The 27229-nt window shown below is 49.2% G+C and overlaps 1 protein-coding gene across 2 annotated transcripts in view; it reads right to left on the reverse strand.

Annotated features, from left to right (window-relative positions):
- The window catches only part of SCARA3 (scavenger receptor class A member 3), a 39534-nt gene extending 12712 nt beyond the window's left edge, over positions 1-26822 (reverse strand). The window contains exons 1-6 of one of the 2 annotated variants that reach the window (XM_007192729.2): positions 26340-26760; positions 16444-16511; positions 8132-8233; positions 6805-6924; positions 5390-5488; positions 3361-4404 (exon numbers count right to left, since the gene is read on the reverse strand). In XM_007192729.2, the coding sequence (XP_007192791.2) occupies positions 3361-4404; positions 5390-5488; positions 6805-6924; positions 8132-8233; positions 16444-16462 (1384 nt within the window). In that variant the 5' untranslated portion in view covers positions 16463-16511; positions 26340-26760. Of the gene's footprint in view, positions 1-3360; positions 4405-5389; positions 5489-6804; positions 6925-8131; positions 8234-16443; positions 16512-26339 lie in introns of both variants that reach the window. The other variant, XM_007192730.2, reaches the window with a different exon arrangement.
- Between the last annotated feature and the right edge of the window lie 407 nt (positions 26823-27229).

Here is a 27229-nt window from a genome sequence, read left to right on the forward strand (position 1 = left end):
GACTGTGAGAGAGAAATTTGAGAGGGAAGCCCTGGCATCCCTGGCTCTTCTCTGTGGGCCAGACTTCACAGAGGGAACTGCAGTCACGGAATTGGGAAACGTAACCACAATGAGAGTGATTTGATCCGTGGTGGCAGGGGCCAGTGGCGGCACTCAAGCCCCAAAGGCAAGGAGGGCGTGGTCCCTGTGATGGACAGCAGGGTCAATGCCGCAATCAGAATGCCCTGACTCCTGCAGACTGATGGCTGGCTAGTTCGTCATGGGGTTCCTAGAAGTGAAATAGACAGGAAGCCTACTAATTCTTACTTGTTCTGTGTAAGCAGAAAAGTTCTAGGTCAAGTGAACAAGAGTCTAACTTGAATCATAAAAACAGACTGTCATAACCCCCAACCAGTTCTCAGACTTGAGCCACTTTACAGACTCAGAACCCCTTGAATGAAGAGGCCAGGTCCCCTCGAGGAAGGACCCTCGTACACTACCAACAATATTTACTACTAATCATTTTTCCAGCCTTCCCCAAAGGGCCCTATGGTCTTTTGCCAGGGTAACTGTGCATTGAGCAAGAGGAAATAATCAGAACTTTCAGGCACCACTGGACACAAGCTCTGATCTGACACTGATTCCAGGAGACCCAACCATCACTGTGACGCACCAGTCAGAGTAGGGACTTATGGCAGTCAGGTGATCAATGGAGCTTTAGCTGAGGTCCATCTCATGGCGTCCTATGTGAATGCTCACCAAAGGTGATATCAGCAGAGGAGGATTTTAATAATCAAGTGAAGAGGAGGACTTGTGCTATGGATTCCAGTCAGGCTTCTTCTCCAGCCACCCCTGTCATCAACCAATGGGCTCATGAACAAAATGGCAAGGACGGAGCTTATGCATGGGTTCAGCAACACGGATGGACTTCCAGTCACCAAGGCTGACCTGGCTACAGCCACTGCTGAGCACCCAATCTGCCAACAGCAGGGACCAGCAATGAATCCCCAATATGGTACCATTCCCCAGGGTGATCACACAGCTACCTGGTGGCAGGTTGATTACATTGGACCACTTCCATCATGCAGTGTTTTGTTCTTACTGGTTTAGACCCTTATTCTGGATATAGAAGTGCCTTCCCTGCATGTAATGCTTCACCAAAAATACCAGCCATGTACTTGCAGAATGCATTATACATGGTATTCCACACAGCATTGTTTCTGATCAAGGAACTCATTTCACAGCAAATGAAGTGCAGCAATGGGCCCATGATCATAAGATTCACTGGCGTTACCATGTCCCCCACCGTCTTGAAGCAGCTGGCTGGATAGAAGGGTGAAATGGCCTTTTGAAGACTCAGTTACGGTGCCCGTTCTGTGGTTAATACCTTGCAGGGCTGTATATGCTCTGAATCAGCAACAAAAACATGGTGCTGTTTCTCTTACAGCCAGGACTCATGGGTCCAGGGATCAAGAAGGGGAAATGGGAAGCCACCACTCACTATTAACCCTAGTGCCCCACTAGCAAATTTTTTGCTTCTTGTTCCCAGAAACTTATGCCCTGCTGGCTTAGTGATCTTAGTTCCAAAGGGAAATATTTCTGCCAGGAGATACGATTCCATTGAACTGGAAGTTAAGACTGTTGCCTGCTCACTTTGGGCTCCTCATGCCTCTGAAATAACAGGCAAAGAAGTTACTGTGCTGACTGGGATGATTGACCCTGACTGACAAGGAGAAATCAGACTACTTCTCCACAATGGAGGTAAGAAAGAACATGTCTGGAATCTAGGAGATCACTTAGGGCGTCTCTCAGTATTACCATGTCCTGGGATTAAGGTCAATGGAGAATTACAACAACCCAATCAAGGCAGGACTACTAATGGCCCTTCAGGAATGAAGGTTTGGGGCACCCTACCAGGTAAAGAAGCACAACCAGCTGAGGTGCTTGCTGAAGGCAAAGGGAATACGGAATGGGTAGTGGAAGAAGTCACTAGCTGTGACTGTCTGACCAATTTCATGAGCGAGGACTGTAATTGTCAAGAGTATTTCCTCATTGTGTTATGATTATATGTTGACATATATGTATATATATCTTTGTTTTATTCCCTCTCTTATCCCCTTACCATGTAACAAAAAATACAAAATGTATTGACTTTATACCACTGTATTTAAATATTGTTAACTTTATATCATAATATTTAAGTTATGGGATATTAAGAAGAGTAAACATCACTCAAGGACTTTACCTCCTCTTCTGGAGAAGGGGTTAGTGCATTTTGGGTTATACTCAGGATAGTTATATCATGTATATTAGGCAGAATTATGACCTTGTTACTTTCTTCATTTGGAGATTAAGTATGATTTAAGGAGATATGCATGGGTGTCAGGTTGATGAGGGATGCACTTGTGACAGTTCATTTTTATGTGTCAACTTGACTGGGCCACGGGGTACCCAGATATTTGGCCAAACATTATTCTGGGTGTGTCTCCATTGTGTTTATGGATGAAATCAACATTTAAATCAGTATTGAGTAGGAACTCTGCTCAACATTATGTAACAACCTAAATGGGGAAAGAATTTGAAAAAGAATAGATACATGTATATGTATAACTGAATCACTTTGCTGTACACTTGAAGCTGACACAAAATTGTTAATCAACTCTACTCCAATATAAAATAAAAAGTTAAAAAAAAAATCAGTACTGAGTAAAGCAGATTGCCCTCCTCAATGTGGGTGGGCCTCACTTAATCAGTTGAAGGCTGAATAGAACCAAAGGCTGACCCTCCCCTGAGTAACAAAGCATCCTCCAGCCTGACAGCCTTCAACTGGCACACTGCCTCTTCCTGGTTCTACAGCAGCTTCCAGCCTTCTGAGTTGAACTAGGGCATCAGCTGTGCAGATTTTGGACTTGCCAGCCTCCAAAATCACATGAGCCAATTCCTTATAATCTCTCTCTCTCTCCTATATCTCTGAAGAACTCTGCCTAAGACAGGGGTGAGAAGGGAGGAGAAGAGGGCATCAGAGTGACAGGCATCTGAAGGGCAGATGGTTGAGAGCACCAGTAAGGGGGTGGGAAGGGAGAAAACAAAAGGAGACAGAGTTTCCGAAAGATGAGCTCTACCTATATCTCTCTGTGGGCCCAATTAAACAGATCCACACATAAAAATCCAAATTTGTATGTCGGGCAAAGTGAGGAGCCATACACTTTTCCAAAAGAGGTTGGCAAGGACGTAAAAGCTGCCAGTCACCCCAGGAATTTGCTGCAGGATTGTTATCAACCCACCGAGATTTTTGCCCCAAACCAGGTCCTTCTGTGCTTCCCAAGGTCACCGAGGCCCTCTGGGGGCTCCCCGGCAGCCCGGCCCAGATCTGGCTCTCACCTCGTAGGATGGTGACGTTGCGCAGGATCTCCCCATGCTGCGTGTCCACGGCCTTCATCTCCTCCATGACCATGGACAGGTTGCGGACGCTGAAGTCCAGGCGGGCGCTGAGCAGGCCGAAGCGCTCCCGGAGCAGGTCGGTGGTGGCCAGCATGAGGGAGACGGTCTTGTTCAGGTAGTAGAGCTCCTCGGCCTGGGTGTGAAAGCCCAGCGTGCAGGAGAGCCGCACGTCATCCAGGTACTTGAGCATGCTGTACACGTGGCTGTCAGTGGCGTTGATGTTGGTGAAGATGGTGCCGATCTCGATCTCATGGGAAGCCATGCGTCCTTCCAGCGTCTCGAACCTCTCCACCGTGCGGTTCTGGGCGTAGTGGGTGTGGTACTGCAGGTCGTGCATGTTCTCCTCGTGGTCATCCAGGAAGGACGAGATGTTATCCAGCTGCAGCTGCAAGCCCATGACCTGCAGCACCAGGTCATGCATACTCTCAGAATTCTGGCTGATGCGCTGGGAGGAGGCCCCCAGGGTGGCCTGGAGGCTCTTGACCGCTTCTGCCGTCTTGGCCGAGGTGGTGCGCAGGCTGCTGAAGAGCCGCGAGTAGTTCTGCCAGTCGGTGATCATCTTCTGGAGGGTCAGGGTCTCCTCATCTGTCTTCCGCCGGATCCCGTGGATCCACTCGGAAGTCTGCCCCACGGTGAAGTTGATCTGGTGCATCGCAGCCTTGACGTTGTAGCACTCCTGGGTGAGGTCCTTCAGAGAGAGGTCCAGGCCGGCTGTGGTGGCCTGCCAGCCTCTCACCTGGGCCAGGAAGAGCCCCAGAGACTGGTTGATCTGGTGGATGGAGAAGGAGCAATTGCCCATCTCCTGGGAGATCTGACCGCTGGTGGTGGAGAGCAGTTCGTGGGTCTGGGAGGTCTGGTCCAGCTGGACCTCCTGAGCCAGAAGCATCTTCTGAATTCCCTCCAGCTCCGCCTGCAGCTTTCTGATCTCTTGCCCCAGCTGCCCAGCCTCATGGCAGAAAGAGCAGTTGTTCGGGGCTTTCAGCTCTTCAGGAGAAAGGGACAACATTTTGAGTTGCTGAAGGATCACGGGACAAAGGTTGCTTCTTTAATATTTCAGAGCATAATGAATTGGCAAGTGGCTTTCCTATCCCTCTTCCTTTCCTAAGACCTGCTATGAAATCCTTTTTGGAAAAGTCTTGCCACCTCTATGCAATCTTATTTCTACCAAATGACTTTACTCTGACCTGAAATGTAGGCTTTAGGATATTTTCTCCATCTCACCACCAAATTCTTGAGAGTATGTATCTTCATAACTTCTCTGAGGTTGCCAAGAACCTCCCATTTACATTTTATTTTTAAAATGTCTCCCCACATTTTAATATTTGTGCTTATTTGAGCCTGTCACAAGCTCGTGGAGAAGAGGTACAGGGATAGTTTCCCCCCGCGACTGATGAGAAACGAGTCTCAGAAAAGTGACTTGCCAAATGGCACTCAGCTAATTAGTGGCAGAATAGGACTTTCTCTTCCCACCAAGCAGACCCCCTCTAAACCCTTCTCTTATGGCTCCTTCTGTCTCATTCTCAGAACGAGAACGTCCCTTGTGAAAGCAAGAGATAAAGAGATAGTAAATTGTGCAAACTTTAAGGCAGTGATGAGGAAAGGGCCGACTTGTCAAGAGCATAGGGAAGATCTTAAAAATAATTTCAGATACGTGAAGATATTTGGCGAGTGGACTGTCTTCGGCTTGCTTCTCTACCTGGAGGCTCTGGCTAGATCCATGCCACTCACAGAACCCCCAGCCCCATTCCTGGGTGCATCCCAGGGTCGCAGCCCTCGTTGGCTGGATGCTCTCCAGCTGGACAGGGAGGCCGGGAGCCATGGCTGTCTTTCCCTCGTGCCTTGAAACTTGGTGAAGGCTGCTCTGCTCCAGGGCACCATGGCATGGGGGAAACCCTGCCCCCCCACCTCCCGTCAAGTAATATCGGCCTTCTGTCACGGTCATTAGCACATCTGGACACTGGACACTCACCCAGCCCTTGGAGATTTTCCTGCATGGACACAAGCTTCTTGTCATAAAGAGCCTGGGCCAGGGAGATGTCTTCTGAGAGAGAGTCCACTTTCCTGAAAACTGCAGGGGAAACAGAGATGAGAAAAGGGTCTTAGAGAAACAGCAGTCGTTTGTTGAGAAGACATTTTTATCAGTCCCTCTGCGGCCAAAACCATTCACTCTTCTGTGGGGCTTCCCAATGGCCAGAGTCTGTCACACATCTCTTAAAAATATATACTTGTGCATCTGTATATCTATAGACATAGATAGATATAATCTTTTTATATATCTCCCTTAAGTGTATATATGTGTTTATACGTATGTGGGTATATATGTATATATTAGAATATATAATAGTACCTAAATTATACATATACATATCTAATTTCCACCCCCCTCAGATTTTAGAACTAGGACCTGACCACAGGGTAGAATGGGGACAAATAAGAAAGAAATATAAAAATAAAAATGATTCTTAATCCTATCCATCTCCGTGCCTCCTTTGCCTCACCTGAGTCCCAGCTTTGTCTTTAATATCTAGTCCATTGGAGCAAACAAACCTACAGGCTTCCCTTAGTAAAAAAGCTTTTTTTTTTTAACTCTGAAGCTAAGAATGGAATAAGATTGCAGTAAGAAACTTTCAAATTTGTTTTCACTTTTTAACCATAAATTGTGTTAAGTATCCAGAAGGTGGAAGTTACCTGAAACTGGCAGCACGCCATCACCTGGGTCAGCCACCACAGTCATACAAACTGCTGAGTGTATGAGAACCACCAAACTTCAGATCCCTGCGCCTCGCCGGCAGGACCCTGACTTAGTAGGTCTGAGGGAGACCCAGGAATCTGCATTTTAACAAATCCTGGGGGCAACCCTGACGCAGGTACACATCCAACCTCACTTTGAGAAACACAAAGGCCATGGAAAGGGCTTAGACATTGTCCGATCTGGTGATTTCAACCCTGGGTGTACACCAGAATCATCTGAAGAGCTTAACTACTGAATTAATTCCATTATCCAAGGCGGGGGGGCGCCCAGGCATCCATATTTTTTTTACAGCTCCCAGATGATTCTAATATGGGGCTGAAACTGAGATCTACTGTCTAGTCCTAGCCTCTCATTTACCAGCAGGAAAACAGAGGTCCTGAGAGGGGAAGTGCCTTGCTCAAGGCCACACAGCTAATTATTGACCAGAAGTTACAAGCTAATCTTTGCAGTTTGAATCAGGCACTAAGAGCCCCTAGTCAGGAAGATGCCGGTTCTGGTCCGTGAGCCACAGAGATCTGTGTTTGTCTTTGTAGGGGGTTTTGGCACTGAAAGGAGCCCTGATGAGAAACTCCCCCGCAGCCTGGGGTGGAGAGCCCCGGACTAGCGGGTTGCTGCTGGCAGCCTGCACTCACCCAGAGAGGCCAGCACGGCCACAGCCACCAGGAGGAGGGCCAGGAAGAGGTAAAGAATCCGCACCGATGTGTGCAAAGACAGGTTCTTCTGGCAGCGGCTGCAGCGGGGCCCCGGCCGGCCTGCGGAGAGGGGGGGGACAAAAAAGAGGCCGGTGGCAGAGGCCGCGGCTAAAGGGTCAGTCCTCCTGCCCCGGCCTGTCTCATCCCATTTTGAACCAGCCCCTGAAAGGGAGCTGTCCTGGATCCTCGCCTCTACCCACTTCACTGCCTTTTCTGGAGGTCCTAGAGCTTTTGCGAATAGGCAAGACCACAGTCAGGATCTTCAAAGTACACAGCCATCAACACCATCATTCTGTCTCCGTGACATCGTCATTCAGCCCGTGGTGCAGGAAAGCACCTCTTCCCGAAACATCAGCCGTCTCCCAGGGCAGCCAGCCTTGTCTCACCACTGGGTGACCAACTCCTCCCAGTTTGCCTAGGACTTTCCTGGACTTTAGCACTGAGAGTCTTCTGTTCTGGGAACTCCTTGCTATTGGGCAAACCAGGATGGTTTGCCAAGACTGTCTCAGTTTTAAAGCTGTAAGTCACACATCTTGGGAAACCCCTCAGTCCCAGGCCAACCAGAAGGTTGGTCCCCAAACTTTGCAGGTAACCTGAAGTTCTCCTGGAAGCCAAACGGATGATTCCAGTGTATCAGTTGGTCCTTGTTATAGAGGAAGGTTGGAAGAAGGTGTTCCTGGCGGCTCGGGGAGGTGGCCAATGGCCAGCGGGAAAGCTGTGAAAGTTCTAAGACGGATTCAACTTCAGCTGCACATGATGAGTACCAGGAATGTTTAAATACCCTGATGCCTGTCCACGCTCCAGACCGAAAGAGATCAGAATTTCTAAGGGTCGGTCTCAGGCATTCCTGGGTGGTTACAATGCACAGCCAAGATTGAGAACAGCTGCTCTAACCTATACTGAAACCCACCAAGAAGCCCTACTGCAAGTAACAGTTCAGAGGGCGTTGGTTTCTCAGATCAGCCACATGCCAAGCTGGTCCTGTGGGCCTGAGAAGGACGGGCCACTTGATGGGCATGGGATACAATGAAGGGGACAGTTCTGGGCCAGCTGGAAGAGAGGCCCTGGGGGGACATGGTCCCGGACAGGTCTGAGGAGGAGCCCTGGAGACAGATGTCACGTGTGTCAAACTCTGACTTCATCTGTACCGCATAACCCGGGCCCATGCAATGCTTCCGGGGAGCAGCGGGGAAGGAACAGCCAGGACTTTGAAGCCATGCGGACAGACAAGTCTCTCCCCAGCCTGGGATCAGCCTGGAGCCCTTACCCTCCTGCGTGCACGGGAAGGACGGCATGTCCGCGTCGTCGTCAGCTGCCAGCTCCTCCTCCGTGACACACAGCGCATCTCCGTCGCCGGCGGCCGACCTCACTGTGATGGAGCCAGAGCTGTCAGACCCAGGCTGGGGAGTCACACCCACCCCTCTCCAGCTGCCCCATTCTTTTACTGTCCCCACACCCCGCGCCCACCCCCGCCCCTGGGTCCAAGTCAGCCCACCTGAGCTCCAGGTGACCTGACAGCAAGCAGAGCAAAGAAGGATGGAGGTCAGAAACAAGTGGCTGAGGAACTGGGAAGTCCCAACACCTCTGGGGGAGGAGAGTTCATGATCTCTGGCAAACTGGTAAAGACACACAGGCCAGCCCAGGTGCCTTCTCTATCTGTGCCTTGCTCAGACCCCTGGGGTGGAGTAAGAAGAGCTTGCTTGATCTGGCTCAGCACCCTTCCATTCCCTGACAGGTTGTAATGGAAGCAGGATTCTGCTTCTGCAGGGACAAGGGCGAATCTGGCCCCAGCACAGTCCCCACCAAGACTCTGCGTCCAGCCCAGCTGGGGGGCTTCGGAGAGGAGGAGCTGGCGGTGTGAGGACACGGGATGGGCACAGCCTCTGCCTCACACATTGCCTTGTGCAGGACGTGCCAGGGGGTGGAAGGGACCGTGGCAGGAACAGATCTCATGCGGGAAGGCTGATTCCATGCTCGTTCCCTGGGACCTAAGTGATGTATTCCCTCATTCAGAAGATTGCTCCCATTCCCCTAGACACTGCATATCCCTTCCTCCTTACAACATCTGGTCTTTTTATGAATGAGCAGAAGAAAGATGTCCAATATTGGCAGAATGAGCCGGACCTCCAAGTGGGTGTTTGAGAAATGAGGTGGTCTGCATCGAGCTGACCAGGGCTTTTGTGCTGGGAAGTTGGGGTGCAAGCTTATGATGACAACTAAATTGCTTGGGAGATAGTTGGTGGGGGCGTTTTTTAAGCTACGTCTGAACATCCAGAGGCAATAAAAGAAAAGATTAATACATTTGACTACATGCTAGTAAAACAACACTTTTACATGGCCGTAAAAGCAAATGACAAACAGGGAGAAAATATCCACAACATACATCACAGATGAAGAGCTAATATACCAAATTTATAAAGAGCTTTTAAAAATTGAGGAAATAAAGGACCAAAAATCCTACAGAAAAATGAACAAAAGACCCGAACAGGCAATTACAAAAAGAGATATAAAAATGGCCCCTGAATAATTTAAAAGATGTTCAACTTTACTCATAAGATAAATGCAACTTAAAACTACACTGTGATAATATTTCTCACCCATTCGATTGACAAAGATGCAGAGGACAATATATATTGTTGGCCTAGGTGGTGGGGGGAGTTGGGGTCTGAATGCAAAATGGCCCCAAGCTTGTGGAGAGGGGGCTTAGCAGATGCATTTACCCTTCAACACAGCAATCACACTTTTATGAATTTGTCCAGAATATAGACCTCCAACAATCTGAAAATATATGTGACAAGGTTACTCATTACAGGATTACTTGTAATTACAAAATTTGGGAACTATCTAAACGTACAACTATAGGAGATTGGTTAACATACGATGGTATGTATACACGCAATGGGGCTCAGGGCAACTATACGAATGAATAAGGAAATCTCTATTAACCGATGTGGAGTCATTTCCAGGAGATATTAAATGAAAACAGCAAAGGAGCACATATGGTATGTCACTTTTTTGTAAGAAAGAAGGGAAAATAAGAAAACACACATATATCTGCTTATCGTTAAAAGAAGATAAACAGGAAGAGTAAACCGAAAAACAATGAAGTTGTTTTCTACAAGGGATGGGGAGGGGGAAAGGGATATACGAAGGAGTCACAGTTCTCTGAATATAATTTTTTGTATAGTTTGACTTCTGAAAACATGTTAATATTTTACATATTCAAAAAATTCAATTTTATTAATAAAAAATACTTGGAAGCAAATAAGCCTTGCTTGCTTGAATGAATACAATAAACATACTAAGTGGGGAAAAAAAGGAAAGAGGAACTAATCTAAGTAAATTATGACACAGTTTGGACTCTGTAATCTCAGTCTAGGATGTGATAATGTAGGATTGGGGAAGAAGTGCAAACAAATCTTGAACTTTTAAAGCAATTTTATTTCTTGGTGTAGCATGGGTAAAGCAATTCTGAAGTTATTTTAGATTAATTCAAGATTCAGCAAATAGAGTAAATGCATTGATGTGGTTTGGACCCAGGGTTCTCACTGTGAGAAAAGGGATACAGAAATATACAATGGGAGAGACAAATAAGAACCCCTTGGAGCTGGACTGAAATTTGAAGGTATCAGTGGGAATTAGTAATTTCTAAAATATGTTTATGTGTGTACATATTTGTTTATGTTCATATATATGTATAGATGCATCTATATTTGTAGCTATGTGTTTGCATATAACTTTGTTTGTTGAAAGGTCCAGGAAGCAAAGACACCAAAATAGCACTGAACACCCCTAGCAATCCAGATGTTGGTCTCTAAAACCATTTCCCACTAAAAAGAACCCAGGCTTCTTAAAGAAATGGCTGATTCTAGGGTTGGGGCAGAGGGTAGGTAGAAGATGAATCTAGAACATCTTGCTATTTCAGAAATTAAGGGAATGCTCAAAAAAAAAAATGATTGGGACATATCAAAAAGAAATAGAAACCAGCCTGAAGATGCCCCCACTGGCCAAATCTGGAACAATTTGAGCACTAAAATAATTAAGTATAATAATGAAATTACAAGTCATTGAAAAAACAGGAATCCATACCAATGATAGACAGACAGACAGGTAGGGAGAAGGGAGGGCTCTTCTTACTGCTGGAGTTGGGAGATCAGCACTCTGCAGTCATCATGGTAAAGACCAGATCAGGCAAGAACCATCAGTGGATGCTACCTCTTGGGAGAATTTTGATGAAGAACAGCATATATGTATGCTTACGTGTAAGCCTTTACTCATGGTCTTAAACTGTCTGCTTACAGACTACTTATTAGTTGCAAGGGAGGAAAAAACCCAGTAATTATATAGTGGGGAAATCAGGCAATGTTGACCAGCACACACCATCATTTACGTAATTTGCTGGCCAAGAGTGCATAACCACGATCGAATCATGAGGAAACATGAGAAAAACACAATGTAAGCATTGTATTTTAAAAAGTTGGGGGGGGGGTGCTGTATTTTTCAAAAATATTAGAGTCAAAAAAGACAGTGAAAGGTGAAGAGACATGACAACCAAATGCAATCCTTAATGTTAAGCTAGAGCCTGTGCTAGAGGGAAAAGAAAATCCATCGAGGTTATTATTTGATCAACGAACATCGGAATACATATGGTACATTAGATAAAGAATTGAAGCACATTCATGAAGTTCATAATTGTACCCTGATCATATTCCTGTTCTTAGGAAATACACACTGAAATATTCAGAAGTAAAGAACCATGATGTATGTAACTTACCCTCAAGAGCTTCAGAAAATAATTATGTGTTTGTGTGCATATGCAATAAGTGTGTGTATGAATAATACTGCAGTGAAAATCCTTATACGTAAAATGTTATGCACATATAGGACTTTCTTTAGACAGTTTTCTAAAAGTGAATTGACTGGATCAGATTGTAAGAACATTTTAATGTTCTGGAAACAAATGAACAGACTGACACCTAGAAAGGGCATACAAATTACACTTCCACCCACATAGCATATGAATATATACTGATATACTAGTCCCTCCCACAATGAGTCTCATAAAAAATAAATGTCTTTATGAGTTTAACTCAAAGAATCTCCGTATTTTATTTTGCACATTTAAGAATTATTAGTGAAATGGAACATTTTCAAGTGCTTACTAACCATGCCTTTCCATGAATTAACTATATGTAGCCTTTGCCCATTTTTCTGTTGAACTGTTGATTTTTCTTTTCACAGAAGGTTTTGATGAGAACATAACCTATCATCATGTGTCTTGCAGATGTTTCGATATATTTATTTCCGAAAATTGTTAAAGCTTGTGTGTGCACAGCTTTGGGGCCACCATAATGCACTCCAGGGGGAGGGAGAGGGTGGGGAGGTGTGGAAGGGCATTCATATTGTAGCCCCTGATTAAACAGTGGATCCTGAGGGGTCTGTGTTCAAGACTCTTTCTTCCAGAGGGCATTTCCTAGACTTTTGCCAGGTGCCAGGGGAGCTACCGATCTGGGACCACTGAGGTTTGATTCCTTAGATTGGATCACCCAAGTGTGCACATAGAATATATACTAGATCCCCAGACCAGTTGAGGGCAAGCCTGTGTTAACCCAGCACCGCCGCTTTCCCCTCACGTGGATTGTCTGGAGATATCCCATTTCCTTGTCAGCTCTCTAGCAGGTAGATTTCGCATCTAGCCTCTTTCCCTTCCCCTCCCCCCTTTTCAAGGAGCAGACTGGCTGGGGTGAGACTCAAGATCATTAACCACAGGTTTGGGCGCTGACCAAACAGTAGGAAGACCGTGGCCCATCAGAAAACACTGGGGTCATAAAAAATAAATAACCCCAACCAGAATGGCTGTCCCAGGGTGACAGCACCTGGAAGCAGCATCTTCTAGGGTTGGATTTTTATGCTGGGAGGTCTTTGGTTCAGCAAAGGTCCACAAGTACCCCTTGGGCCTCTCACAGCCTTGTCTCCTCCTGCACCCAAGACTAGAGATTCCTAACATCCAGCTCCTGCATTTTGTGGACTCGTTTGGTTTCAGTTCCTAATTTTAAGGGTTTTTTTTTTTTGGCTTGGTCCCTAGGTATTTCCCGTTTTCTTTCAGCTCTAGCTATGCATTTAGCAGTTTGCTTGTAGTTTATCAGGCACTTAAACTTTATAACCCAGGAATATTTTAAGTTGGTAATACTCAAAGTAGAAGCTCCAATTTTTGTTTTTCTTTGTTCCCTTTTTTAAAGTGATGAAGGGTTGGATCTTGCCTTGGGGCAATCTTCACAACGATGCTATAAACTTTAGAGTCGAAATGACCACTCTCATAGGCAAAAAGACTGAGGTTCAGAGAAGTTAAGAGTGTTGCTTAACAGCACCCAGGATATGTGGTGAAGCTGAGATCTGAACTCAGAAGTCTTCTCTACCGCACCCACTCCCCTCTCAGAGTAATGAGCCAAGGTTCTACAAATGCTAAGAATCCTTGCTCCTGTGACTACAAGGTGAGCAGGTAACCATGAAGGGGGCTGGGCCCAGGACTGGGCATGGTTCTCAGGTTCTCTGGCAATGACCCGGAAGCAGCCTCATTTCCCAAATGCTGTGCTATCGTGACTACTGTGACCTACCCGGGAGCCAAGAGGCAGAGTGGGCAAGGAGTGCCCGATAAGTGAGGGCAGCCCTGAACGGGCTCAGTCGGGGAGGGACTGTGGGCAGCCCCAAATTAAAGATGCCACCATCACTGCCATGAATGCCCTCTGCTTGTCCTCCAGGTCATGACTACGTCACCTCCTAGCAGTCTTCCTCGAGCTCCCAGACTGGAGGAAGTCTCTTGTTTGTTACATATTCTTCCACGTGGTCTGTATTTTCCCTTCGTGGAATGCAGTATACCTGTTATTATTTATCCAACAGCTCTCTTCCTCAGTGTTTAAGATCTGAGGGTGGGGACTGTGTCTGTCTTTTTCTCTGCTTTACCCAAAGTCCCTAGCACAGGGATTGGCACAGAGAAATGCTCAGCAAACACAATTTCACATGGGACTATGAATGGTTTTGTGTTACCCTTCCTGGTAGGGGGTCTATGCCTGCATGTGTAATCATGGACAAGCCTGGTGCAAAGACCAAGGTCAGCCCCCCACCCTCAGAGACTCTGAGTTAATGTGGGGGGAAGGCAGAGACCTGGGTTCATACCCTTTATCCCTACAACTAGCCTGACAGAGAGAGACAGGGTAAGAAGTTATTCTCCCAGTTTTACAGATGGGGAAGCTGAGTTAGGGGGAGGAGGGTTAACTTTGAATGCCTGGCTAAAGCCACAGGGACAGCTAGTGATGAGACAGGCTGGGACCTGGGACCTGGGACCCTTTGCTGCAGGACTTGCACCTGGACAAAAACGTCTCCTCGAGCAATAACATACAAAGAAACTATAAGGGCCTAAAAATAACTGCGTGCATGCACAGTTGTTGCAAATTATGGACAAAAAGATACCGAAGACCAAAAATAAACCCCAACTGCCACTTCTGAAGAGCCGGAAGCAAAAACAGGGTGTCGGGAGCAAAAGCAGGGTACTGTGCATGCCCCCTGCACGCAACACCAACCTAAGGGGTGGGCAAAACTCCTAAGCCGCCCCTCCGGCCAGACCCCAGGACACACCCCTACCCTCACCCCATCTAAGGGACCAGCTCACATCCCTCCCCCGTCGCGGAGCAAGCAAGGAAACCTTTTGTTTCAGGGGCCCCAGTAAAGCCTTGCCTGAATTTCTTGTCTGGCCTCTGATCAATTTCTATTGCCTGGGGAAGGCCAAGACCCCTGATCTGTAAGAGTGGCAAAGCCTCCTGAATTTTATGCTTGAGTTTCCTCTCCACAGTAACAAACTGCAGGTAGCTTCTGTCTGATACAGTTAGTGTGTTCTCGTGTGTGTGTGTGCACGCTTTGGAGGAGGGTGGGTACAGTAGCAGAAGGAAGGCTGACATGACTGGTACCCTTTATACGTATCCTAAGAAATCAACCCCTTGAGCCCCGCTTTGTGTCTCAGGCTGCTACCCTATCATCAGTCTGCCGACAGTTTAAGAGGATAACATTGCCTGGGACGTTACCAGGACTGCCATCGCTTCCCCATAAACCAGCGCCTCAGGCGGGGCGGTGCCTTCCGTGCTGTGTCAGACCAAACCCTCACCCTAACTAGCGGCACCCTCTCACCCCCGGATGATTTCGGCCAGAACCACGCTGTGGGCTGTCAGATTTACAGCAGCCCCGGGGGCCCCTCGGGGAGGTATTCCTTCCACTCATTGGAGCAGAGACACCTCCTAGGCCTTCGTGCCTGTGTTTCTCGTCTCTCTCCACCCCTGGTGGTGCTTCCGTGCCCGCCCCTGTGACAGGCCTCCTCCCTCTTCTGGCTCCAGGGTCAATTTCATCACTTCGCTGTTTACAGCCTTTGCAGGGAATCTGGGAAGACTTAAATCAAGCAAGATGGACGGACACCAACCCTCAGCAAACACCCCCTAGGAGAGCACACAGCTCTGTCATAACTCTGCTCTCCCACTGAGAGCCCCTAGATTGGCAGTCATTAGCAAGTGGGAATTCACCGAGACCCGTCCGATACTTTGCAGAGCCGCCGGCGGGAAGGGGAATGGTGGCCAGCACGATCTCAGCTCTCTTTAGATGAGGGGCTTCGCAAATGTTTGGCCCTATTCCCTTTTTCCCTTTGCTGACATCACAGCTCCATAACTCACAGCCCCACCTCTCCCCACCGCCCCTGCTCCCCGGGTCCCATCCCCAAAGAGATCTTCTCTTTCTAATCCTTCCAACTTCCTGTTTACTAGCACTGAGCCACGGACCCTGGGGACCCCTAATTTACCTATGTCTGGAACGCTATAGCAACTGTTCCACTTCAGCCTTGTTCATCTGAATGAGGACATAATCCAAAGCTTTGTGAGGCTCTTAGAAGCCAAACCCTGTGCAAGCATGGACTCATTATACTCACATTACACCAAGACTGAGCCAGTCAGAGGAAGGATGAGGAAACAGACATAAAGAATTGAGAAGAGCTGGGCTTGAGGACACAGAGGCTATGACTGATTAGAGGATGATTGATGAGACAGGATCTGTACTCTCCCTTTGCACTGGACCAAGTGGGGTCAGCAGAGACAGGAAAAGAATTTTCCACCCCCCTCCGCATCTCCCATGCTGCCTGTTCCCATGCCTTCTGGGGCCATGGGACTTAGTGTTGGGTGCCCCAGCTTTCCAGAGCTTTCAGAGAGAGGGAGTGGGAAGGGAACTTACAAGTCACAGAGCCCACCTGTCATGTTACAAAGGCTGGCAGAGGTTAAGTGATCCGTCAGCTAGTTAGAGGTTCTGAAATGCCCAGGGATCTGAAGCAAGATGCAAATACACATATAGAGTGCTTGCAGAGTTACACACACCCAGCGCAGACAGGCCACAGAGCTCGGAAAGGCCTCTTCCATCCAGGCTCAGCATCTGTTTACACGTCTGGCCTGCCAGTGGTTTGTCATCCCCATGAGGTCAGGAAATCTCCCCTCAGCCTCTTTCAGCACAGGGCTGACCTCATAGTGGGTGTTCAAAAAAGATGGGTTTACTGACCTTTTGAGAAGGTCTGCATCCTTAGTTAATTGTTAACTTCTGCCCTTTTAATTAAGAGCTCAGTTTTACTAAAAAAAAAAAAAGATTAATGATTTAAAATATGGGTTAAATATGGTTTATTCTTAGAGTTCTCCATGGCTAGGGAGTGTTGGGGAGTTCTGATGCATTGAGGATATGCAAAGGCTTAAAGCAGTGGAAACTTAAAATGAATACACAGGGAGGGGCCTAATGTTTGGATTGAAAAGGAATGAAAGGGTAGGTTGGGGGCAGTGCAGCAAAATTTAGGATCTTCTTCCCCTCCCTTTCTCAGAGCTGGAACAAGGGATATGATTTTCCTCTCCTAAAGCTAAAAGGCCTCCCTTTTTTTGGGGGGGTGGGTGGTGGTTAATTTTTTCCATCAGTGTCCAGTTAATCACTTCAGAATACCACCAGCATTTTTATGGGCCTCTCAAATCAGGCTGTGGTTCTTTCCTGCATCATAAATACACCATCCATGAAACTGAGCACCTCCTGACATGCTGAAAACTGAGAAGCACCTGCGTGTCAGTGTGAGCTGCCAGGTGCCCGGAATGGTTGAAGATGTCGCCATAGTTGTCTGAAAAGAGGCCACCTTTCCAGGAAGGCAGAAGTAGCCTCTGTTGCCTTCTCTCTGTCTCTCTTTTTGTACTCTTCTTTTTTTTTCATTTTGCTCATTCCAGGAGAAAGGCCACTGGGACAGGAGGGGGGTGGGCTTGGGAAAGGGCACCGGCAAAGCTAGGCTAATGCCTGGAACCTTAAGTATTCAGGAAAACCCCTCTCTTGAGACAAGCTTGGGACAGCCAGCTACTCTGGGTAGCAAACATCGAAGACTCTGTGAGCCAGTTTCAGCCTCCCCTGTCCCAGAGGCCCCAAGGGATTGGAGCTGTCGTGAGGGAGCGTCTTATCCGTGTCATGAAGAAGCCCAGCCCATGAATGACCTACCAAAGGCACAGCCGGGCTCCACTCTTCAGCTAGCGATCTCTACCCAAATTCCAGGCAGTGAATTAACAAAAAAAAAACAAAAAAAAAAATTAGCCTTCAAAGACAGCGCTGCAAGCCCAGACTCATAAAGTAGTGGCAACCACTGCAGACTTGAAAGAACCTCTGTCTCTCCCATACCTACGGTCATATTCTCCAACTCAAATATCAGAAAGGCAGCCACAAGGGAACTCCCTTGTTTTTTTCAAGCCTCAGCTGCCACAGAGCCACGTTGTAGAGAGTTTGATTGGAAGGTGCCAGAGTCGGCACATGGCTGGGCATGACTCCTGGCTCTGCTGGGGCTGAGCCGGGTTCACTTGTCCCTCTGGAGGTGGAAAATAGCCCCGACCTGTTAACCAACTGCTAACTCAGCTGTGGTCGCAGAATTCAGCTTTTGGTTGACTGAAAATGTGGTGCTGATTCACTCTTTAGCCTTTCAGGGACTGCAATCTTCCATCAGCGTCAGCAAGGGGGAGAGAGTCGAGGAACTGAATAAAAGGTCTTTCTTCGGGAACTTCAAGGAACATATTTTGATGATTATCTTCTATGGAGTTCACAGAGTGGGTTTTCAAAACAGCCAATTGGGTCAGTAAAAATAAAGATTTCGGAGTCTTCTCAGGAGCCAATGCTATATTTAAAGTTGCAGAATAATTGTAGTTTATGGTCGGAGAATGCTATAATTAAGGTGGTAAAATTGTTTTCATTGGAACCCTTCTGCCATGACCCCCTCCCCACAGGCTTCCGCTGCGGGTACGTTTATGTTCGGATGGGAATCAGTCTGTCCCTCTCTGCTCTGATGATTTGGTCCTTCCCTTTCAGATTCTCCTGCTCGGCAAGGTGTCATGATTTGCTCCCCTGTGACAGTCACCTCTTTTCTGCTCCTTCATTCCTAAAATCCACATTCGATGCTCTTGGGACAGGCATTTCCTCTCCTTGCTGCCACCTCTGCCTGCATCCTCAGGGCCAGCCCCCAGCCCCCAGCATCTGCTGCCTTCCACAGTTCCTGTAACCACAGAGGTTGTGGGCAATCTCCCTCTTTATCCTAAATGACTTTCCTCCCCTTTCTTGCCCTCAGTATTCTAACTGGGGCACTCTTGGCATTTGAGTGGCACAGGTCTCCATTAGACAGGATTTACCCACGCCGAGCAGACATCTGGCGTTCTGACCCACTGAATGCCAGTAGCAATCCCTGGTTATCTGCGGCAACTCCAAATGCCAACCCGTACTCGTGGGTTCCACATCCGCGGATTCAACCAACCGCGGTTAGAAAATATTCGGAAAAAAATGTCCAGAAAGTTCCAAAAAGCAAAACTTGAACTTGCTGAGTGACCAGCAACTATTTACATAGCATTTACAGTGTATTTACAACTATTTACATCTACACTGGCATTTACAGCGTATTAGGTGTAATAACTAATCTAGAGATGATTTAAAGTATATGGGAAGATGTGTGTGGGTTATATGCAAATACTATGCCATTTTATATAAGGGACTTGAGTATCCTTGGATTTTGGTATCCATGGGGGACCCTGAAACCAATTCCCCGCAGATATAGAGGGATGACTGTACCCCTTCAAGGGGTTGTATAGCCTCTATTTGAGAAGAGAACCCCAGCTATTCACTCAGTACAACAGACCTTAACCCTCCCCTATCACATACACAATGGTCTCCTCTGTGGAGACAGGAGCTCCTCCATAGCTCCTGAACCCCACAAACCCAGTAGGGTGGGAGGGGTGGGACTCATGAGTTTCTTGATCTTGATTGTTACCTCTGGGCCTTCAAACCCCTCACTCTCTGCTTTTCACCACTTCCTGTCATGCGTCCCCTAGCAGAGGGATTCCCCTTCCCCTCTCTGGGCTCCGTGTGCAAAACAGTGAGAACACCATCTACTGCACAGAGCTGCTGCGAAAATGAGACAACATACAAAAAGTACCTGGTACATAGTAAATACTTGACAAATGGTAGCAACAGCCATTTTTATTAGGATTGTTTTTCTATCCCGCTTGAATTGCTGCTGTCATTTATCTCTCTTTCCTAATGCCTGTCACTCTCAGGACCAATTTCCAACTTTCAAGAAGTTCAGTTCCCAAAAACACGTCCTACAGAGCACTAGTTCAAAATATTCTTTGTGAAAAGGGGTTCTTTGATCAAGTAAATCTGGAAAATGCTGCATTTTCCATCACCATCTCGAGACTCACATTAACATAGTACAAATTTTGAAAAGTTCTGCAAAAAAGAAAAAAAGTCCACCTGAATCTGTGTTTAATTCTGTGTTTCACAAACTTATTTCACCATAGAATTTCTTGCCATTCTTGAAAACAATGATCTATTAAATCCAATGGAACTGGTAGTCAGAGGTGCACCCACTTTGGGGAATACTGTTCTGGATAAGTGCATCACCTGGATTCGATGATTTCTTCATCTTGTCTCCCGCCACCAGCTTTAATGGAGGGAACATGCTGAAAGCCCACTGGGTCTCTAGACCACAGGGCTCCTTGACCTGGAATCTGTAGGTCTCATCTCCACGTTGGCCACAGCTCAGCCTGCACACCCTCTGGGGTAAACCTCACTGCTGTTCTGTCTGCATGATCACAAGCTCCTTTCTTGCTCCCTCTCCTGCTGTTTTTCCTAATCCCCTGCACTAAGTCTTTATCCTCCTGCTTCTCCCAGGCAATCAGCCTGGCCCCCAGGATCACCTGCGGCTCCCGGGAGCCTTTAGCTTTCTCTCCTGGCCCTGGTGCCTTTCACTCCCCAGCCCTTTCTCTCTGCACTGCACTGGGGACCCAGCCCCGTGGGGGTATGTCAGACACTGGTGTGGCTCTGTCCCCGGTCAAATCTTCCCATCTGCATCTTCACCCACTATTCCTCTTCTTCTCAGCCCACCTCATTCTCCAAAGATGAGCTCACTACCTCCCTTTCTGAAAAGATCAAACCCATTAGGTTTAAGCTCTTCGTCTTGCCCTAACTTCCTCCAGGTGCCTACCCCTTAAACTCAGTGTAGATGAGGATGTGTGGAGATGGGCCCTCGTGCCCTGGGAGCGTAGTGTGGACTCTATTTCCAAACTTTGTTTTTTTTCAATTGAAGTACAGTTGATGTACAATATTATATAAGTTACAGGTGTACAGCATAGTGACTCACAACCTTTAAAGATTATATTCCATTTATAGTTACTATAAAACACTGACTATATTCCCTGTGCTGTACAATATATCTTTGTAGCTTGTTTTATACAAGTAGTTTGTACCTCTTCATCTCCTACTCCTGTCTTGCCCCTCCTCCCTTCCCTCTCCCCACTGGTAACCACTAGCTTGTTCTCTATATCTGTGAGTCTGTTTCTTTTTTGTTATAGTCACTAGTTTGTTGTATTTTTTAGATTCCACATGTAAGTGATATCATACAGTATTTGTCTTTCTCTGACTTATTTCACTCAGCATAATACCCTCCCAGTCCATCCATGTTGTTGCAAATGGCAAAGTTTCATTCTTTTTTATGGCTGAGTAATATTCCATTGTGTATATATGTGTGTGTATGTATATATATATATGTACCACATCTTCTTTATCCATTCATCTGTTGACAGACGCCTAGGTTGTTTCTTTATCTTGGCTATTGTAAATAATGCTGTTATGAACTTTGGGGTGCATATATCTTTTTGAATTAGTGGGGGTTTTTTGGATATATACCCAGGAGTGGAATTTCTGGATCATATGGTAGCTCTATTTTTAGTTTTTTGAGGAACCTCCATACTGTTTTCCATAGTGGCTGCACCAATTTACATTCCTGTCAAGAGTGCACAAGGGCTCCCTTTTCTCCATGCACTCACCAACATTTGTTATTTGTGTTCTTTTTGATGATAGCCAAACTTCAAATGAGCGTGCCTTTTCACTCAGCAACCCCCTTCTAGGAATTTTTTTCTAAGGGGATACATATACCACTAGGCAAAGATGGAGATGTAAAGATTATCACTGCATGCTATGATAAACCTGAGGATAAATGTATATACCTTAAATGCCCATTGATAAGGGATTGGTTAAATAAATTATTGTAAAGCCATACTATGGAATATTATGCAGCCAATAAAAAAGAATGCAGATCTATACTTACTGCCTAGGGAAGATATCTAGGTTCTATTGCTGAATTTTATAAATACATACACAGAATAAGCCATGTTATTAGTAGTATAATCTTACTTATGTGAAAAAAATCCATGTGAACATATACACTGAAGGATTTCTGGAAGAACTCTCTTCCAAATCCTGTCAATTATCTCTGAGGGGTAGGAGTTCAGGTGAGTGTGATTTTTTTTTTTTCCTTTTCTGAATTTTTCAAAATTTTTATAATGGGGATATATGGTAAAAAGATTCAATGCAACTAGGAATGCAAAGAGCCTGTGTCTGCATCCTTCATGGGGCCCCCATAAAGACAGCTTTTCTTCTTTTTAAAAAAATATTTATTTATTTATTTAGGGTGCTCCGGGTCTTAGTTGCTGCATGTGGGATCTAGTTCCCTGACCAGGGAATCGAACCCGGGCCCCCTGCATTGGGAACGCGGAGTCTTACCCACTGGACCACCAGGGAAGTCCTAGCCTTTCTTCCTTCTACAGCAAAGCTCAGCCACTCCTATCTCCTTCATCCCTGGGCCCCCATCTCCCCTTCCCTTCTCTCCCTCCACCTTCCGATGGGCAGGCCAGCACCACCTTGAAAAACCATTCACGCCTGGCCCCGCTTCTTACTTCAACTCCTTAGCTCCCTTTTCCTGAAACTTCTCTAACACAAGGTCTTCCTGTGCCTTTGTTTCAAATCCACCCACTCCCCTCTAGGTCTCTGCAGCCTACTTTTTTCAGAATCAAATAACCCTTAGCTAAGCCTGTCCATCAACAGTCACACTGTTGACCATTTTCTCCTTCTTGGAACTTTCTCCTCTCGGTTTCCATTACATTACATCCTCCTTCTCCCCTGGTGTCCCCAACCGCTCCTCTTGGCTCTGTTACAGGCTCATTTTCTTCTTCCCTCATTGCTTTCTCTAAAAGTAGAGATTTCCCAACATGGGGGAAGGTCATTAGAGAAGTAGCAACCGGCCATCTCCTGACAAACCCTTCTAGGGCCTCTCCAAAGTCAACAGGAGTCAACAGGACACAGCTGGAGTCCTTGGCGTGGCACTCACGGCCTCCTGGTCCTGTGGCTCCCTGCATTTCTCTGCCAACCCTCAGTCTCCAGGCAAATCTCTCTTCCCATCACCGGTGAACACACCCAATGACAGTGCCCAGCTTTCACCAACATGCTTCCTGCTCCTCCTGTCTCTTGGATGACCCCATCCAAACCTTGCTCACCCTCTACTCCTCCCTAAAGCCTTCCCGACCTGCCCCAACTTGAAAGGCTCTTTATTTCTGGGGATTCCTACGCAATCTACTGTATATACCACTCCCTGGTTCCTTCGCATTATCCCCCTTGCTTACTTGGTTCTCTTCTTAAGTGTGTATGTTTCGTTTCCCCCGGAGGGCATCCTTGCTCCCCTTTAGACTAGCCGCTTCCTCCCCCAAAGCAGGTATTGATACATGTTTGCTGACTGAAAGGTGTGGGGCAACATCCCAGAATAACCTCTATTTAACCTGGGTTCAGTTGGATGTGAAGGCTTCCCATCTGCACCTTAAAGGAGTGTCTGCAGGTCTCCAGCTAGACGTTTAGGACACTGCCGGGTAAGGGTCTGGGGCTCAGAGGATTAAATCCGGTATCACCAGCCTGTCCCGTGTATCACATCCTTGAGACTAGGTGGGACTGTTCAAGGAATGGGAGTCCACGGCTGAGACCACAGACTCTTCCAGAGGAGGAGCAGCAAAGGAGGAGAGACGGGAAAAGGACCAATAACACCCAAACTCTCTCCTTGGGACCTCTCGTGCATCAGAGCAAGATGGGCCTCCGGGACCACCCAGCAGGGGAACGAGGCCCAGAGAGGGAAACACTGACCAGAGCCTCACGCGGGGCCAGGACTAGAGCCTCTGTCCTTGACTCTCAAATCAGTCATCTTCGCAGGGAACCAGGCTGCTTCTGGAGGGGTGACACATGTCTGGGAGGGGATCTCACGACAGGACCCCTCTCGCTGGAGATGTGGGAGCAGTTCCACAGGTGGCTGTCAATGGCTCAGACAAGCCAGTGGGCAGCTCCAAGGTGGGCCCATCACCAGGGGCTGGTGGCAGCTGTGTGCCCCTCAGGTGCGAGAGGGGCTGGACCCGGAGCTGGGGCGGCTTGCATCAAAAGATGCGGCTGCCTGGGAGGCCCGGCTGCCAGCCAGTGGGCGGGTGGGCGGGAGGCGCCTCGGGGTGGAAACAGCTTGGCTGGCAGAGCGGGCCCTGGCGCCTGGCCACGGGTGGCAGCGCGCATTAGCAGACCTGTTTTCTTGTTTAAGTACCGTCCCCGCCAACCTCCACAAAACATAACATCACTGTGTTTTGCTTTGAGCGGGGACAGTGAATCTTTGCCAGCAGATGTACTTCTCAGATTGGTGCGGCCCTCGGAGAACAGTCTGAAGCCAGCTTCCCCCCCGGGGAAGGGCCATCCTGGAAGGGGCCGCCTGCTCTTCTGGGCACTTTGTTTTTTTCCACGTGTGTAAAAAAAATCCTGATTCTTCACACTCCACAGATGCCCCCAAGGCCAAATACTGACTGACTGCCCTGGCTTTTCCATCTCAGGTAGAGGGGGTGGCTTTTCCTGGCCCCCGGGGAGGATGAGGGGAGACCCTGCAGGGAGGTGGGCTGGGAATCAACCTCGCCTTCCCCGCAGCTCTGTGGCCCGGGCGCTGGGAGGTTATGGAAGATCGTAGAAGGTTTCCCGAAACTGGGGGGAAAACACACAAGAGCTGCCTGAAGGCCTCAGCGGACAGGAATTGGGCCCCAGGTGGTGGTGAGGCTGCAGTCTGAGGGAAAAGGCGTGAGAGGGGCAGGACTTGGGTTTCTTTCTCAGAGCCCACAGCCTCCCAGTGAGCAGGCCAGGAAGACGCTGGGACCCGACGACCTGCTTCAGCCGGCCCTCCTCACAGACCTCCTCTAAATACCTGTTCACACCAGCTCTTTCCCCCGCCGCTTAGAGGAGCGGCATCACCTCACTGAGCTTCAGAAAGGTGGGCCGTGTGTTCCCGACTCCCTTCCTGGGAGCTGGGTGTCTCCTCCGTTTCAGGGGATTTCGGCCCTGCCTGGCTTTCCCCCAGTCTGTTTCCCCCCAAAGAGCTCTTCTGGAATGTTGGTGGAGCCAAACCACCGTGAGAATGTGCAGGGTCGTACCATCACCATCAAGGTCCAGAGCAGCGTGGGCCCCAAGCCTGTGGTGAGATGTGGCCTCAGACCTTTCCAGAAGCTTCTGGTAATGCCCTGCCCCGGGACCGCTGACTGGGCACAGGACACTGCGCAGATGCGGTAGCTGAGAGCAGGAACCCGGTGGGTGAGGCTCCTGTCTGCTGCTAAGGCAAGTCCCTGGGGCTCATGAGAACTTGCTTGCCTCGTCCCAGATAGATCAAGACGTGGTGAGGCCACCGGGAAGCCCAGACAGAGGGACCAGAGGCCGGAGGGAAGGAAGAGGGGTGTATGCATTAGCAAGCACACTGGCCCGGAAGTCAGGAGCCCTGGGCCGGTCCCCCTGACGAGCTGTGAATCTTAAGCAAGTCCCTTCTCTCATCCACAGGCCCAGCAACGTAATTTGCGGGGCCCGGTGCAAAATAAAATTTCTGGGCTCCCTTGTTAAAAAATTATTAATAATCTCCAGACAACGACAGCAGAGCACTGAACCTCATGTGGCGCCCTGGGCCCCTGGGGGACTGCACAGGTGACACACCCACGAGGCTGGTCCTACCTGCTTGGGCCTCAGTTTCCGCAACTATACAACATGGAGGCTGTGATCCATCAGAGGTTTACCCGTGGAGCCTTTTCTTCACAGGAACCCTCAAACCCTTCTATGCAAAGGAAGCGGCTTCGCCAACACCACCTGACCGCACAGTGGAAAGCCCTGCGGATGACCCCGGAAGCCCTTTGGCGTTTCCACATTCAGGAAGTGGAAGAGGCGCTAGGAGCACAAGGGCCTGCCCCAGTGCTATTTGAAGGATTATCGTAAAGCAGGTAAGGGAGCATCAAAACCCCGAAGTTCCCTGTCCCACGGTAGGACTCCAAAGCCTGCTTCTCCCTTAGCCTGAGAACGACCGTGAAGACCGGGGGTGCACTCTCCCGGGCCTCAAGTAAACCAGGCCCAGGGATGAGCAGCAGGGACCAAGTTTGGTTCTTGTTTCCATCCCAAGAACTGGCTGCAAGGACCACTGCGGTGATGCCCACCGGCCTGGGGAAGAGCTCAGGCCTGCACCGCTGATCTCCCCCTGCTGCTCTGCGCCCAGGAGGTCAGAGGACGGTCAGCCAGGGTTCAGAGGTCAGGAAGGGCTGGGCCTGGGCTGAGGAACCCAGACAGGGCAGGTCCCTCCTGGGGAAAGGGTGGAAGTTCCCGGAGGAGAATCCTGGGCCTGGCGTGGGCAGAAGGCTAGGTGAGGGCCGCAGCAGCCTCTGAGACGGCGGGTCCTCCGGATGGGGTGACACCGGGAGAAGGTTGGGCGGGTAACATAGTTCTGTGCTGACAGGTTAACGGGATCAGATACTTCGCTGGATTTACAACGGCTTTTCGGGAGAGAGCCATGGCCGGTGAGCACACTGCATCTTGCCTCTCCTCTCCCTTGCCTCTGGACTTCAGGGCTCCAGCCTGTCCTCCCAATACCTTTCTCCGGAGGAGACGAAAGAGAAGCCCACGCACTTCTACCCGGGGGAGTCCTCCCGTCCTCGCCCGCCCGCAGAGAGAGGTGCCCACCGCGCCCGGGCAGGGTGAGGGGTCCCGCAGGGGCTCGCCTCGGAGCTCCCGCGCGCGGGCGGGCTTACCTTTCATGGTCTCCGCTCCGGGGCCTCGGGAGGGCCCCGCCGCAGGCGGCTCGGCGGCCGTGCGACCCGGGCTGAAGCCGGCGGGTCCCGGGAGGGCACGGATCGATCGCCGCCCTATGCGCAGCCGGCGGGAGTGGGGCCCGGTGCCGGAGTCACGCCGGAGCCCCGGCTGCGGAGGCGGCGCGCCGAGAGGAGGGTCCGCGGGGTCGCAGGCTGGGGGCGCCGCGCCCCGCCGCCCATGCCGCCGCCGCGCTTCCCGTGGAGGCCGGCGAGGCGAGGGCTGCGGCCGCCCCCGGCCCCGCGCGCCCGCCCTCCCTCCCTCCTCGTCACTCCTTGGGCCCCGGCCCAGATCAACTTCCTCGCTCTTTTCAAAAGTGCCGCGGCCGGGCCTCTTTGTGCCGCCGCGGGCCCCAGCGCCCCGCCCGGCCCCCCCGGAGTCCCCTCGCGCGGGGAAGGCCCCGAGCCCCGCCCGCAGACCGTCCCCGGGCGCCGCGGCGCTGGGGATTGGGGGCGCAAGGAAGGCTCTTCCAGAGCAATCGTTCGCGCGGTGGGGGCCGCCTGGTGGCTGGGGGCTCTCGATTTTCGCCCTGGACCTTTTCCTCACCCATCTGCGGGGTAGAGGGACTGGAAAAGTTAGGATCCCCGGGTCCCGGCCCCAGCCCCTCCCGTCCTCCGGATTGCCTGGGACTGTCCCCGTTTCAGCACTGAAAGTCGCACATCCCTCGGTCCGGGGCAGACCCAGACAGTTGGTCAGGCCGGCCGGCTCTGCCACTCTGGGGGAGTGACTTTGGGCGGCCACTCCATGTCTCCAAGCCTCGGTTTTCTGCAAGAGAAAACTGGGCCCTGAGCGCTCCCAACTTCTGCGACTTCGTTCCTGGAGAGGCCTCTGG

The sequence above is a fragment of the Balaenoptera acutorostrata genome, chromosome 6, assembly GCF_949987535.1.
Source record: "Balaenoptera acutorostrata chromosome 6, mBalAcu1.1, whole genome shotgun sequence".
In the NCBI taxonomy this organism is placed as follows: Eukaryota; Metazoa; Chordata; class Mammalia; order Artiodactyla; family Balaenopteridae; genus Balaenoptera; species Balaenoptera acutorostrata.